The following is a 14,816-nucleotide window of genomic DNA, read 5'->3' as shown; positions in this document are numbered from 1 at the left end:
GTCAACTCGTTTGGCAAATTCAAAATTGACAAGCTCAGAGCACCCCTGGGCTCTTTGTTGATGTGTGAACAGTCTATCAGAGTGAGTTATGCTTTGCAATGATAGGAAGAGCTAACATCTAAAGATCAGGAGGAGAGTTTGAACTCTTATCAACTTATGTTCTTGTTCAATTTTGGATAAAGGATGAAATCCTCTTGTTTGGCTTAAGAGAGAATTCCGCCAAGAAATTGAGCATTATCCTAATTTTTACTAACTATGCAATGACAGTGCTCCTTAACTTTGCAGTTACTTAGGATTCTAGAACAGAAAAAGTGAGAGCCTACTTGAAAAGGGAGAATAGTCTGCTTATTTATATCAATGAGATTTTACAGAATATTAGTCCATTGTTCTGGTCAGCGTTGATGCATCAGCACATGGTTCTTATAAATCATGTCGCTTTGTTTTAACATGAAGTAGGTAAGGGAATTCTCTGAATGCATTTTACATCAGAATAATTTTATATCACTTTGCAGAATGTATTAAGCAATTGTCAAGGGTTGTAAATCATGATTGAGCATAAGAACAAATATTTATCGCAGCATTAGACATCTCAGTAGTTTATAGTACAATAATTACCTTTCCTTGCAACTTTCAACGTTAGCCCAGTTCACTTCAAGCTCTTGTTTTTCCTCTCTGTTTAAAAGGTAGTCGTTTATTTTGTCCCAACGTATATATTATCGTAAGTAGTTTTCTTTAAGAATTTTAAGAACACAAGTGTGGTGACTTCCACAGAAGGATTTGCCAGAAGCGAAAATTGGTTTGTTGAAAAACGTGAGGCAAGGCTGCAGAAAAGAATGCCAGTGTGATGTAATGTACAGTTGTTACTTGATTAAGTTTGGATTGGACTTTTTGTCATCTCTAGTTTGGTTTTCCTAGTCTAGAAGGCAGGAAAATAACACAATTTCTGCCTCTTTTAGGGTACTGGCAGACTAGAGAGTTAGTTGCCAGTAATAAAAACTCATTGCTAAAAAGCTTATGGATGATGAAAATTATTGATAATAAAAATTTGACAACAAATTGGCCATCAACAGTGGAAGAGTTTTTGTTTTCAAAAGGCTAACTACAATTTTGTTGAGGGCAATTAGTTCTCTTTAGTCTCCAGACAATTTTTGACAACCTAGTGATCACAGCAGCAGTTTTTAGTGCCAAAATATGCATTCTATTCAGTGAACGCTAGGACTCTGCTGTGTGGAAAAGCACTATCAAGCCTTAACAGTTGTCAATAACTGTTCTACTCTACAACAACTATCTCTTGACTAGTTTGTCAGGGCTCCTACTGAGGTATTTGAAACACCATCAGAGTAATGTCAAAAAGTCATCCAACACAAACAAAAGTGAAATTGCATTTTTATGGTCCACCATTTTGAATTGTAAGTTGCACACAGTCATTTATTTAGCAATGTATTTATGCATGACTGTATGTAGTAACTGTCATTGACATATTTTATTGTATGAAATGAGTGTAAATTCCTGGTTGCAAGTTCTCTCTGCAGACCTTCACGATCTTTCATGTTTGGCACATGTCACATTTACGCGAAGCTTATATTTCTTATTTATAATGTTTAATAATATTTTGGCTAATTATTTTTCTACCATTCTTTATTTGTTCTTGCAACTAGTAGTACATTTAATTAACTATCAGATTATGATTTCTATTCACTATGTGTTGTGTTAAATCTAATTATTGTATTTTACTGAACATTCACTCACAGTAATGACTTACCAGTAACTATTTTAATACAAGTGGTTTAGAAACACTTATTCTTTAACAAAAAGGTAAAATAATATATTTCAAATAGCCTCCTTAGAAAATCATGCCAGTGAAAAAGTGACTATTGTTCAGTTTACAGTATTCAGCCTCACTAATTAATTTATGTAATATGAAAGGATTTTTGCAACTCTATAAATGGATATCTCACATGAAAATGTTTGTTTATTAAGTTATTTTTTTCTTTGTAGTATGTTCTCCCACTCCCCTCCCCAAGGGTGATTAACTTCCGACTTCTCTCTTCATTTTTATACCAAATTCAAGCAGCAGTTGAGGAGATTTGAGGATATGGTCATTTCAGACTGTACAAGCACACTAATTTCTCTCAAGAAGGAAATTGTAAGCCCAGTAAGGAGAATTTAGATAAAGTGGGGATAACTGTCTTTGCACACTATTGTATACAAGTGTAACATTCTGGTAAAACTAGGCCAGTTTTTTTGTAAGATCTTCATGTATGCCAATGTAATTTTTAAAGCCAACATGTGTCAAGTTGGAGCCAAAGAATGTTTCTGTGGCTATTTTGCTAATGAATTATCTCAAAATTGTAGTTTTGGGTCAGCTCAATTCAAAACTGTACTGAGATAAATTTCACCAAAAGAAGTCCAGGAACTGTAAAATCGAGTGTTATAGTCCTTTAATATCAATCTCTTAACACACACTTGGTCTAACATTTTAAAGTGTATTAATTTAAAACAGAAGTGTGGATGGTAGGCTATTCTGTAGTGGTTAGTTTTTGTAAAACAAATCACCAATTTGGATTGAAATGGAGGAATACCAGATAAGTTGTAGAGTAAAAAAAATGACAGGTTTTTGTAGATAGGGAATGTAGATAATAATATTATTATCATTGTCATTAAGATGCTATTTGTGAACAGACCAGAACTCTAATGTTATTTCCCCCCTTCTCATCTGCTCATAATAATTATAAACCAACAGACAAGTCTGTCTGGCCATGTACATAATTTATTAGACAGACTTAGCAATCATATTTTCTGATAATTTCTCGTAGATTGGTAGACTTCGCTATATTTTTTATTTTCAGACTCTATTTCATAAGCATTTAATAGACATTTTTATTGTAATAAATACATTAAACATTATATTGTAAGACCCAGTCATAGAAAATAAAATGATATTTACATACGAAGTCAAACATTTTGTATCTTGTGTTTAACTTGTTTGCATATGTCTGACCATTATCTTTTATGCTTAAAATGGCTGTAGCTTCATGCTCTACCAACTTCAAATTTATGCTTAACAAAATTATGTTGATCATTGGATAGAACACTTTTAAAAGAAAATTGTGGCTGTGTTAAGTTAAATAATAATTAAAATATTTTCACAATAAAATACCATTTTGAAAATGGGACAAATTTCAATGTTGCTCAGAATTTGATGTCAGAGGATTACAGGCTAAAATTTGTATTTTGGAAATACTCACAATTTACACTCAAGGATAAAAAGAATTATATTACATTTAGAAAATAGCACAAAGAACACTGATTCTACTTATGACTGTCGCATATGATCTAGTGAAAACTAGATTGTTGGGGTCGCTAGCAGAGGCCAAAGAATAAACCAATCACAATGCTGGATTCCAGGAATTGTGATTGGTAGGTTCTACTGCTTTTGCTTTTGACTCTAACAATCTAGTTTCCCTGGGTCATAAGTGACAGAGTTGTTGGCAGAATCGGAACAAAATGGAAACATTCTGATTCTTCTGACGCTGATTCTGTTGAGCTTATGACTCCACTTAGGATGCCAACTTTTGATTTTCACCAGGTCATGTGTTGTTACAACTCTGACTGCAACTCTGTCACTAGTTAAAACCAAAGTACTTCACATGCACTAAACTAAAACAATTGGTCAAATCTCAAATTGATTCATACTTTGGCTTTGCTTGCATATGATGCAAAACATTTGATGATTTCAAAAGAGGCATAACAGTTGCTAGAGGTGCAGCCAAGAACAACTCCGTTTCCTTGAGAGCTCTTGAAACTTCCCAGGTACATCTCGTTATTAAAATACTCAATGATATACAGCTAAAAGCATGAAGCAACTGTTTTGTAACATTACCAATAGAAATAAATTGTGACTTGTGTAAGAAAACATTTTTTCTGGCGAAGCAAACTGCATCATTGGATTGCGATGGACCCCTTAGTACACTGAGTTTAATGGGGAGGCTTTTGAAGCTGTGCTACATTGATATTTTCATTGGTTTAAAGATGTTTAAGTATGTTTTGTACAGCAAAGGCCTTACATTTACTTTTCAATTTTCATTTACGAAATTAATAGAAACATAATCACGAAAACAACCAAACCCAACACCCACAGAAGGTAAGAATTCTTCCTTTCCAATTGGGTCTCCTCCAGGCCTGTTTTCCTTGTCCTCAGTGGACACACCTTGCTCTCTTCAACCCCCATTATAACGTCCCTGGCCCCTTGCCAGGACCCTGGGCCTACCAATCGGTATTGAGCTGGTACACAGGGACCAAAATAGCACTTGAAGGCCAGTTCTGGGTCTGTCATGAGGAGGTGCCACAGATTTGGTCTTGCACCAATCAAAGATGAAATTTCATCAGAATATGCAATGTAGTTTACCTGTGGGAAAGTACAAATTTGAAAATCAATCATTTTGTACATAGAAGTCAGAAACACATGACATCATCGACTTCTTAAATTTCTGAATAATCTGTGCCATGTTCCAAGCATAGTCAGTCTTACAATTACTGATCATCACAGAGAGACAAATGTATGCATTGCAGACCTATCTATGATCTAGTTTTGTTTATCTTCACTTGTGGTGTTCAAGTATTTGGCCTGATCACATTTTGCTTCTTACTAAAACCCAAACATACATGTATGCAGTTCAACAGTTTTTGACTTGGTCAATGATTGATCAATGGCGGATTTTGACCCACGCATTGTGTTATCATATAACTTAGTATATTGAATGTTGGCGGATGACATCAATGAACACGTTGAACATAATGCTGAACAAAATCTTATGCAACAGGTTTATTGGCATAAATAAACCAGTTGAGGGTTTTCTTTTTGCTGTGAGTTTATTTCTTTGCTGTGAGACTAATCCTTTTGCTGTGACAGTTGTGGGCCACCATAAGTTACAGAAATAGGCATTGTAGTGTATGCTTTCTTAAAGGGCGTTTTCTCAATTTTCTTACCAAATGAAAGGCTCTGCAACACTTAATTGTGTTGGCTTCTAACATATGCTGTCTCCATTCAATTTCGTCCACCATTGTTTGATGATTTGGAAGTTTCGATTTGCCAGCAAACACACTCGCAGCCCAGCGTGATTGGATTTCACTAATTGGGGGGACAGGGCCATTTACACGTATTGCCCCAATAACAGCAAGGGTGCCTGGGTTGAACTTTGGCAGGAAGACATACTTGTAGAGAGGAATATACCGGTCCTTTGGGCAAAGGAGACTGTCCGACAAAAACGGAAAACTGAACTTAAACCCAATGGCAAGAATGATTGCGTCAATGTCCTCGACCTTAGAACCATCTGCAAAGTGGACAGCATTGCCCTGTACCTCGGCAATGTCTGCTTTGATTTGAATTGAGCCAGTGAATATGCGGTGTGGTAATTCATCGTTTATGATTGGTGCTCTCTTGTCTGGCTTCTCATCAACTCCTAAGCCAAAGTTGACTGAGTTAAACTTGTTTTCCAGTTTCTGTCGTAGCACTTGACTGGCGAATTTTTTTGGAATCAGATCAAAAAATCTTGTTAGGAACGTGGCATCCAGAGGTGCTCCCCCATCAACCAAGCGAGATATCACCCACGATCCACTACGAGTACTCAAGTACACCTGCTGTGTGTGGTGACTTAGATCACAGGCGATATCCCCTGAAGCCAAAAAAGGAATAGTTAGTCCATCATTCAATCAGCCAATCAGTCAGTCAGGATTGTGAACATCACATTGTCTGTCTGTTGGTATCCGGTTGTTAAGCCCGCAAGTCGATTAGCTCCTAACCATTTAGCTCCAACCAGAAGTTGATGAATATGGGGCTAATCGACTCCTGGTTATGGGCTAACTGGCTAAGGGCTAATCGACTTGGGGGCTAAACGACCGGTAACCTGTCTGTCTGTCTGTCTGTCTGTCTGTCTGTCTGTCTATCTGTCTGGCTCCCCTCAACCAATCACTCAATCTGTCTGTTCTCTCTCTCCATTGGTTGATAGACCAAAACTAAAACACACAGTTAATGCAAATGTGTCTCCAACAGACCTGCAGAGTTTCCCAGTCCAACAATTAGTACACGCTTTCCTTCAAAGTTCTTCCATGTTCTGTAATCCCTACTGTGGATTACGTCACCAGGAAAACCATCCAAACCTGGAATATTGGTTTCGTGGGGATCCCAGTTCACTCCAGTACAAACCATTACAAAGTCAAACTCTTCCACTTGTTCGTTGTCTTTGTGATCACGATAATGAACTTGCCATCGATCAGTTTGAGCTCTTTGGCTGAGGTCTGTAGCTGGTTTCACATCAAACACTGTTGTCTCAAAACGAATTCTCTCCTCTAAGCCGAACTCTTTGGCGTACATTTGAAAATATTCGAAATACTGCTGCTGTGGAAGGTAGTTAGGCCATTCTTTAGGCACGGGGAAGTCGCTATAACAGCTCAAATGCTTACTAGTGTTGGTAACAGTCGAGTAAGACACGCAGCTTCGTCGACCTTTCTCTTCATCTAAATCAGTGTACCTCCAGAGACCACCAAGCCATGGATCGCTTTCGAACGCAGTCGGTTCGAGCCCAACTTCTAAACAACTCTTGATCGCAGCTAAACCTGACGCCCCAGCACCAATAATAGCGACTGTCTTCGACATGGTTGCTGCCATAAATGGCGTAGGAGTTCAACTACAACGCTCTCACTCTCCGTGAGAAGACACCGGCGTCACACTATGCACCGAACTGGCGTTGCGTGACATCGATCAAAGAGCTGATTCCTTTTCAATTCAAGTAAGCTACTATTTTGCTTAGATTTTTTAAATTGTTTATATCCAGGAACTGTATATTTACTTGTTTTTGACATCAATGTCGTTTAAACTTCTTTTGTATTTATTATTTTTATCTTTTTCTTGATGAAACCCATGCTTTGGTGTATCTGGGACTGGAAGCTAGTTTCCAGTTTCTCACCCCCTCGTCATTTCTCGCCATGTTGTTTATTTACGGTTGAGAAGAGTGCAGTAAACTTTCAAAGATGCAAAGAACTGACTCTTTGAGAAAGTATGGGAGATGCAACGCCAAGGTTCGATCGTGGTGGGGTACAAGCAACTGTTAATAACGGAAGAGAAGGAACTGCGACTAGTGATGACCGACATGACACAAACAGAGTGAGTTGTTGGCTACGTTAAGTGAGAACTTATCAAAGCTTAGTGTGGATAAAATGAGCTTAGCGAACGTGATCTTAAGCATGCGCAGTTTGCTTTTTGATAGGTTTGATAGGCTCTTTTTACAGGGATGCCGGGGTTAGAGCTGTTACCATACTTACAAATTATAAGTACATGTATATAGGAAGAAAAATGTTGTAGGTCAATTTGTTCTTTAGGTCAGTATGATTTCAACCTACAATCATGGACAAATTGTGTTGGAAAATGCCAAAAACATCAAATCATAATCGTAATACCCACAGAATGAGTGTCAACGACCCCATTCCCCCATTCAATGTTGGAAAATGGTAAAATGCAAACTTGTGTTAGATGAAAGTGTTTTGTCAACATTGCTCAGGGGTGGGGAGGCGAAAGATGTGTATAGAATGATTTTTTTCCAACCCTTGTGACCAAGGTTGTAGATTAATATAATATGTTTCAGCCTTGGTTACATTTTTCAGGCCAGTTTTTTTTTAACTTTTTGAGGGTTCTTCAAAAAAGTACCCACCCCACCCCAGTTTATAACCCTACCTTACCCTCCCTAGCCCAAACACAGAGGTTTCATAAATGTTTTCAGCAGGTTGGCAACTGGTTTTCACAGGCAGGCAAAATTGTTTGAACTGAACTTCTTTAAAAACTTTCCTCTGGATGGTCAAACCAGGTGGGCAAAATCATCCTCGCAGCTAGTCAATTTGCCTGGTTTCTGGCCCTTAATGAAACCTCTGCAAACCCTAACCCTAACGCCCCAGATACTTTTTTTTAATTTTGTACCCACCAGTCCTATATTTGAACACCTGATCTCTGACTTCGTCTATAACTCCTGGCTGATTGCTTCAAATCTTGTAGGGTTTGTACACTTGTCGGCTTTCAAAATTGCATGCCCTTTTTCAAGTCTTTCAAAGTTTTCTGTGATGTCAAGTTCACCTGTTGTGTACAGCAAAATATTTCTTTTGAATGTGAAAGTGTAAATGGTTACTTTGTTTTAAATGGATAAACATGATTGTGAGAACCCCTGAATATTTTTTTCTGAACAGTTTAAAAGCGTGAAATTATCCACTATGAAAAGGATGACTTTTAAAATGATACCAGGCTAGTGGCAATTGAAATGTAACAAGTTATTCTCCTTTAGAAATCAGAAAGTCTGTATTCTGTATTTGTTGAAAGTATGATGTTCGTTTGAATATTTTTTATGCAGTCAAGTTCATCTAATGGAGTTTGCCGTACACCCATATTTGATGTCCCTGGGACAGCAACATCTGGCAGAAGTTCAATAGCAAGGTACATTGTCAGACATGAAGAAACTGCCCTTTAGACGGACTTTACAAGAGATTAAAAGTTATTTATTTTTAAGATCTTGTTGTGATCGCGCATGATATCTTTGTTACAAATTCAAGCAGATAGTTCTTTGAAAGGGAGGAAAAAGTTATCCTCAGATTCTATAGGGCCAAGGAGATGTACAGTGTATGTGTATTAGCTAAGTTAAACATTGTTCTGGTTGTGTTCTGCTATGTACAGTGTACAAGAACTTGTCTAACACCAGAAGATTTAACAAACACTGCTATTTAACATGTCAAAACAAACATGGCTTCTGGGCAAAAGGTTGATCTTAACTGTCTGTTATGAACCTAAGCTAGCACAATTAAATAAATACAACAAACATTAAAGATAAATCAGGGCTCGAAAAAAATGGGAATTCCAGCTTGTCTTTTGGATGAGAGCTCTCTAATTTTGCTTGCCCTGAGCAAGTCTCAATTTACATTTATTTATTTATTTATTTATTTATTTATTTATTTATTTATTTAGTGGTTAGACGACTTGAGCCCAGCCCATTGGACAAGTGAGAATGAAAAGTTACTTGCCCACGGGAAAATATCCTTGTCCCAGACGACCATCTGGACAGCACATTTTTCGAGTCCTGATAGTGTTGAACTTGTTCAACTGTTTATAACCCATCAAAACTTTCACATAATTATATTTCTTATATTTTTGCCTAATAATATATAAATTATATTCTGTCCTTGCAAATTTATGACCTTGAATGAGTCAAGTATTCAACTCTGCCTCAAGTCCATGCACTTTTCTTTCAGTAGTACTTTGACGCTGCCCAGATCAGTTACCAGTGATAAAGGAAGGGATGCCATAATAAATGAATACTATGATGAAACAAAGCTGTTAACAGTGATAGAAACCTGGATAAAACAGCTGATTGAACAAGAGGAATTGCCTTACAACCCTTATCCTGGTCTGGTTTGGCGGGCCAGAAGATGTGCAGAGAGGTAAAGCCAAATACCTTCTGGGAGTAATATAAATCTAAGACTTAAGATATATCACATGATTTTAAATTCTCATCTTTGTGTCTCTTCATGTAAAAGTAAAATGGCAAGAGGCTAGTGAGGATTGATAGTTACCTTTGACATGTCCAGCATGCCTAAAAGTAAAATTATGTAACTATGTTGTTTAGTTGCAAAGTAGTCTGCCACCTTCTTATTTTGCATTCCTTCATTTCAATGTTCATATTATTTTACTAAGTCTTTTTATTTTGATTCTACCAGGTTTGGCATGTTTGGAGAGGACAGCAGAACTGTTTCAGAGAAGATAGGTAAGTCACTGTAACTGAAATTTAGTTAAGGTTGTATACTGAAGTTGAAGCTTGATGCAAAGTACTGGACTTTGCAGATAAGTCATGGTAGTGATAATGACTACAGAGTCAAGGAAAAGTATTAAAGGCAGCTGCAGCCGAGTGTCGATCGATAGTCTCAATCGATGCTCCTGCTCAACATCTCAATCAATACTCAATCAACATCTCGGTTGACACTATAGACACTTGATTAACAGTTGGTCGATAGTCGGTCGAGTGTCGGCCGACTCATATGAATCGATCAAAAATGAGTCGACTCTCGGCCGACTGTCAACCGAGATGTTGAAGTGTCGATCGAGCATCGACCAAGGTGTTGATGGAGTGTTGTCCAAGTATCGCTTGAGGGTTGATCGAGGGTATCAATTGAGGGTATCAATCGACACTCGACCGCAGATGTCTTTAGTACACATGATCCGTAATATGAACTTAAGATATACCCTATCTCGCGGAACTGAACCATTCAGCACTGAATGCTCTTGGTTTGGTGAGTTACAATTCCTGTTCTTACAAGCAAACTTGTAGGTCTCGTGGTTGTCACAAAGAATTGAAGTACAGGCAGCTGATTGTTGTAGTAGAATCAGAAGAATAACCCAGCAGAGTAGTCGGATGGGATCATCAAGTTGATGGTGATTTTCTTTGGCAGGTGGCTAGTTTTGACAACCCTGGAGTCGGTTGGCCACCCAATGCAAGTCAGTATGCTAGTTCATACAGCATTATATTTCAAAACTTTTGAGGGCAAACCACTATTCTAACCAAGGGCACAAAAGACCATTTTACAGTCGTTTGTTCAGTGACCTTGCCTTTGAATGGCAGAGAGGCTGCAGGTGACCTTGTTTTGGTAAAGGCCTCATTGCTTCTGTTGTGTAAATCAAGTTGTTCTCATGCTAATTAGCTGGCATTTAAATGAGAAAAACAGAGAGGTCTGTATCAATGCAAGGTCACCTCCAGCCTCGCTTGTATTCATAGGCCAGGTAACTAAGCACACAACTGTAAAATAGCCTGTTACCCATTCTAAGGGCTGACCATTCATTACAATTAAAGCAACTAAAACTGTGCAGAAGGTTTGCTTTATAAGTACATGTTCTTGTGTTCAAAGTGTATTTAATGCCCCAACATCTCTTAACAGAAAACCAAGTATTCAGCATTGGAAGTTTAGCATCTCGCACGCAAGACAGTCCAGCTCGTTGGGGCCTAGCTACAATACTACGCGTTGTCAACACAGAGGCACTTACCGTGTTTGACTGGCTGTTATCAAGTATGAACTCTGATGTTACCACAGATGACTCTGAAGATTATTCTGTGAGTTCAGTTTTGATTTGAAACTGCATATTTTCAAAGCACAGAAACTTTGTTTGTTATGTTTTACTTTAGTCTTACTCTGACACATAGTATAAGCTTGCATGTAAATAGTTAACAGCAAACTGAACATAGTCAATATATTTAAGTTGGATTGGGGAAGTTACTGTACTTACAATGTCAAGATTACAACACTTCTTTTTTTCCCCATATACCTTACTGTTTCAAGGATATGTAGTAAACTATTGTGTGTATGTAATCCACATCAGTCACCTCCTAAATGTTAAAATGCATTTTTGGAAAATATTCATTCTCACCCCATGGAAGGTCATTTTTAATAAAAGTAAGGTACATGTATGAAGCTAAAGTGGAATATCTAGAAGGAAAGGAGAGGAGGAGTGAACCAAAAAAGATCATCTATGGGGGTATGGATATTTTACGGAACAACACAATCTGACAAATGGCCAAGAAAACTGCTATTTAATTAATAAAAATTGTTTTCAACACATGCACAGAACATCTGTACTGAGCAAACTCTTTGAAAACTGGTATGTAGAAGACTTCGAATTTATTTGTTGAACAGTATATTATACAGAAACCCTTTCCAGTTCTGTGTGGACCGTGTGTCTTTGTTGGAACTTTGTATCCAGTGACCAGTGAAGAAAGCATTGACATAAGGATGGAATATGCTATCAGTGGACCAGAGGAGAGTCGTGTAAGTTTGTGTTTTTACTCGACTGTGAAGCTGTTGAATCAGTCAATCAATCAATCAATCAATCAATCAATCAATCAATCAATCAATCAGTCAGTCAGTCAGTCAGTCAGCCAGCCAGCCAGTCAGTCCGTCAGTCAGTCAGTCAATCAATCAATCGTTCAGTCAGTCAGTCAGTCTATCAAACTACTGATATTTATACTGTTAAATACAGAATTTTAAAAATCTTCAATTTTAGGCTGCAGAAACATTTTCCAAAGCAGTCTTAAGTGACATCATAATGATGAATGATGCTGAAGTCCACATTGTACTTGGTAATGTTGTGTTTTCATCATATGGTCTCCAAACACGCAAATAGGGTCAAAGTGGCTAGTGCAATGTCTTTTCATGGCTACTTACAGTTACTGTAGCTAGGGCAAAACACTTGTCTACCAGGATGCCGTCTTCAACCAGGGTGGAGCTGTTTGAAGCCTAATTAAGTTAACCAAGGATTAACAAGAATTTTGATTTCTACAGTTTTGTTACTTTTAGTGAGGGTTTCTTTTTATACTGTTTGTCCTTTAGTTCTGAGTTTGAATAGTCTCAAACTACACAAAACATAAGCGGTGACAAACATTTTTACACAAGAAAAATTATTAATCACTTTCACTGGTTAACTTTTAATCCTTGTTTAGCATTGACTGGCTTCCAAACAACGCAGCCCTAGTGTAACTAAAAGTGTAACAGCAAATTATAACAGAATGAAGTGTAACCTGTGATTGACTAGCCTCATACCCAGGAATAGTGAATACTTCTTTTATTGCCATTTCATGCTACAGAAACATAGTTCACCTTCAGCACCATGGTTTTCATACAGTCTTTAGGATCAGGAGCCTATTATGTTTAGTTGAAATATTTGTTTCCTTCAAATTAAGTGGCAGGCCTGAGAACTAGCTAGCCGTAGCTAAGCACATTGAACACCATAACTTTCAACAACAAGAAGTGAATGTACCTTCTCCTGAAATAACATTGCCCTAATCCTAATTAAGTTAAACATTTTTTGCCAAAGGTGTTTCCATACCAGTAGAAGATGTGAGACATAGGGGTCATTGGGTCAAGGAATTTTGGACATGCCATAACATTACAGAAATACAGGTTTATATAAAATGAACATCTTCTTTTGCATGTCAAGTCTAAGACAAGAAAACTATTTACAATAGTTATTTGTAGTAACTTTCAATATGATTGAAAAGATGTCCAATGAGAACTTACATGCACAACTTGTTTCCCTTACTAGTAAGTGAGAAATAAACATTATTACACTGTATATGATTTTTATTAATTTTATGAAAACAGCACTTTTTGAAAAGGAAATGTTTATTTACATAAACTGAAGATCTTCTGAGCTGAGAAACAAGCTCTTGATTGTACCATTTTTTCTGACCTGGAATGGTGGTCCAAGTTGGCTTCAAAACCATGACCTCCCATGCTAAAAGTGGGTACCCAAACCACTGAGCTATTATATTGTAACCAGAATACATGCAGTTCTTTACACAAAAAATACAGTAATTCATCACAGAAGATGTCAAAATGTGGTAAGAACATCAGTGTCACACTCAGCTATATCCTCATTTGCCACTTTTTGGATGTATGTATTTTGTTAAACTTATTACATAATTATGCTTGTATTAAAACTGTCTTGGTTCCTTGTATTTTCCTTTGATTAGGAACAGTTTCTGGATCTACTCAAATCTGCTGCTGTTGCTCAGAAAGTTACTGAAGCTCAGGTATTGCATTAAATCAGTTTTTGTATTCTTAATATTTACTTGTTGCTTACCAAGTGTGAGGCTCAGATGAAGTGACTGAGTTCCTTGTATTGTTCATGCAAGCTGAGATCAAGGCCCCGGCTACATCATTAAACTTTGATTCCCTGTGTAGCCTTGATATCTTCACACCCATAGCAAACACGTTTCTCTCTGGGTGAATTATATCAACTACAGACAAGTTTACCCATGACATCAGGGGCCCATCAAACGTACTCAGCCTTAGCAACTGTCACAGATTACAGCCCTTATTGACAACCCTGAAGGCCTATTAGTGAACCAAAAAATAATCAGGTCAATATTTAGATACATCTACATGTAGACTGAACAAGTTTGGTCAACAAGATTTTTATTTTCCTGCAAAGAAAGTGAGATTGTTATGTTATCACATGCATGTGCGCTTATGCCAATATTGGTCTCACTCCTGCCTTTATCATACTGTACAGTTGTCTAATTACACTATTGTTGCATGATTATTCACAGTTCATATAGATTAATTTGTGCAGGACTTAAAAGAGCCAGTTTTGGACATACATGTGTATGTTTGAACAGGACATATTTTTTGACTGTCCACAGATACTCTTGAGTATCCACACTAAGTTTGCAAGTTCTAGTTATTCCCTATAATAAGATGTTTCTGTACAAATGAGACTAACATTTCATAAAACAACTAATGTGCCTCATTATAAAGTAACATAATTTACCGTTGTTTCAGTGCATGTTCAGGTTACAGCCAGAGAGTCGACTATATAGAAGGGGACGCAAACAATACAACTTAAATTTCATAAGAACAGAAGGAGGAAGGTAAACTACAACAGTTTTAATTAAAATAACTCACTGCATTATAAAAAAATTATTATTGGAGGGGATTTTAACTCCATTAATTTCTTTTGTTTGAAGGTCAACATCAGTTTCTTTGTATCCTTATCAAAGTGCATATGAGGGAGTCTTTACCAGTAGTTTCCACATTAAAGAGTATTTGGCTTGGTTTGCCAGTGGACGACAAGGTCAAGAACTAAGTTTAGTCACTCCAGCAACTACAGCAAGTAAGAAAGTAGCTACTTGTTTCTTTAAGAGTAATTTAATATTGTTGCAATTAAATATTGATGTGTTTATGCAGAGGACATATTTTCCTTAACTTTTGCTCACTGATGGCAAAATTAGTCTTAA

The 14,816-nt window shown here is 37.2% G+C and overlaps 2 protein-coding genes across 3 annotated transcripts in view; one reads left to right on the top strand and one right to left on the bottom strand.

The window, feature by feature from the left end:
- Positions 1 to 3,112: 3,112 nt before the first annotated feature.
- On the bottom strand, positions 3,113 to 6,828 carry LOC145462788 (dimethylaniline monooxygenase [N-oxide-forming] 2-like). Its single transcript, XM_081446393.1, has 3 exons — positions 6,055 to 6,828; positions 4,990 to 5,675; positions 3,113 to 4,408 (listed from the first exon to the last, which is right to left on the bottom strand). Exons 1-3 carry the CDS (start codon positions 6,665 to 6,667, stop codon positions 4,088 to 4,090), a joined length of 1,620 nt encoding a protein of 539 aa, XP_081302519.1. The 5' UTR covers positions 6,668 to 6,828; the 3' UTR covers positions 3,113 to 4,087.
- A 146-nt stretch (positions 6,829 to 6,974) lies between these two features.
- The window catches only part of LOC145462784 (uncharacterized), a 29,613-nt gene continuing 21,771 nt past the window's right edge, over positions 6,975 to 14,816 (top strand). Inside the window, exons 1-11 of one of the 2 annotated variants that reach the window (XM_081446390.1) lie at positions 6,975 to 7,162; positions 8,394 to 8,476; positions 9,289 to 9,474; positions 9,751 to 9,797; positions 10,963 to 11,135; positions 11,716 to 11,847; positions 12,083 to 12,158; positions 12,893 to 12,978; positions 13,551 to 13,610; positions 14,362 to 14,450; positions 14,547 to 14,692. In XM_081446390.1, coding sequence (XP_081302516.1) covers positions 7,058 to 7,162; positions 8,394 to 8,476; positions 9,289 to 9,474; positions 9,751 to 9,797; positions 10,963 to 11,135; positions 11,716 to 11,847; positions 12,083 to 12,158; positions 12,893 to 12,978; positions 13,551 to 13,610; positions 14,362 to 14,450; positions 14,547 to 14,692 — 1,183 coding nt within the window. In that variant the 5' untranslated portion in view covers positions 6,975 to 7,057. Of the gene's footprint in view, positions 7,163 to 8,393; positions 8,477 to 9,285; positions 9,475 to 9,750; positions 9,798 to 10,962; positions 11,136 to 11,715; positions 11,848 to 12,082; positions 12,159 to 12,892; positions 12,979 to 13,550; positions 13,611 to 14,361; positions 14,451 to 14,546; positions 14,693 to 14,816 lie in introns of both variants that reach the window. The other variant, XM_081446389.1, reaches the window with a different exon arrangement.

This window comes from Orbicella franksi, chromosome 12, assembly GCF_964199315.1.
Source record: "Orbicella franksi chromosome 12, jaOrbFran1.1, whole genome shotgun sequence".
In the NCBI taxonomy this organism is placed as follows: Eukaryota; Metazoa; Cnidaria; class Anthozoa; order Scleractinia; family Merulinidae; genus Orbicella; species Orbicella franksi.
Note: the sequence above shows the minus strand (reverse complement) of the source record. Positions and strands in the feature narration are given on the sequence as shown.

Excerpts from the sequence above, each read along its gene's own strand:
- LOC145462788 (XM_081446393.1), bottom strand. The coding sequence starts at position 6,667 with ATGGCAGCAACCATGTCGAAGACAGTCGCTATTATTGGTGCTGGGGCG. Across the intron at positions 5,676-6,054 it reads TGGACTGGGAAACTCTGCAG|GGGATATCGCCTGTGATCTA; the intron begins GTCTGTTGGAGA and ends TTTTGGCTTCAG. Across the intron at positions 4,409-4,989 it reads GTTGCAGAGCCTTTCATTTG|GTAAACTACATTGCATATTC; the intron begins GTAAGAAAATTG and ends ACTTTCCCACAG.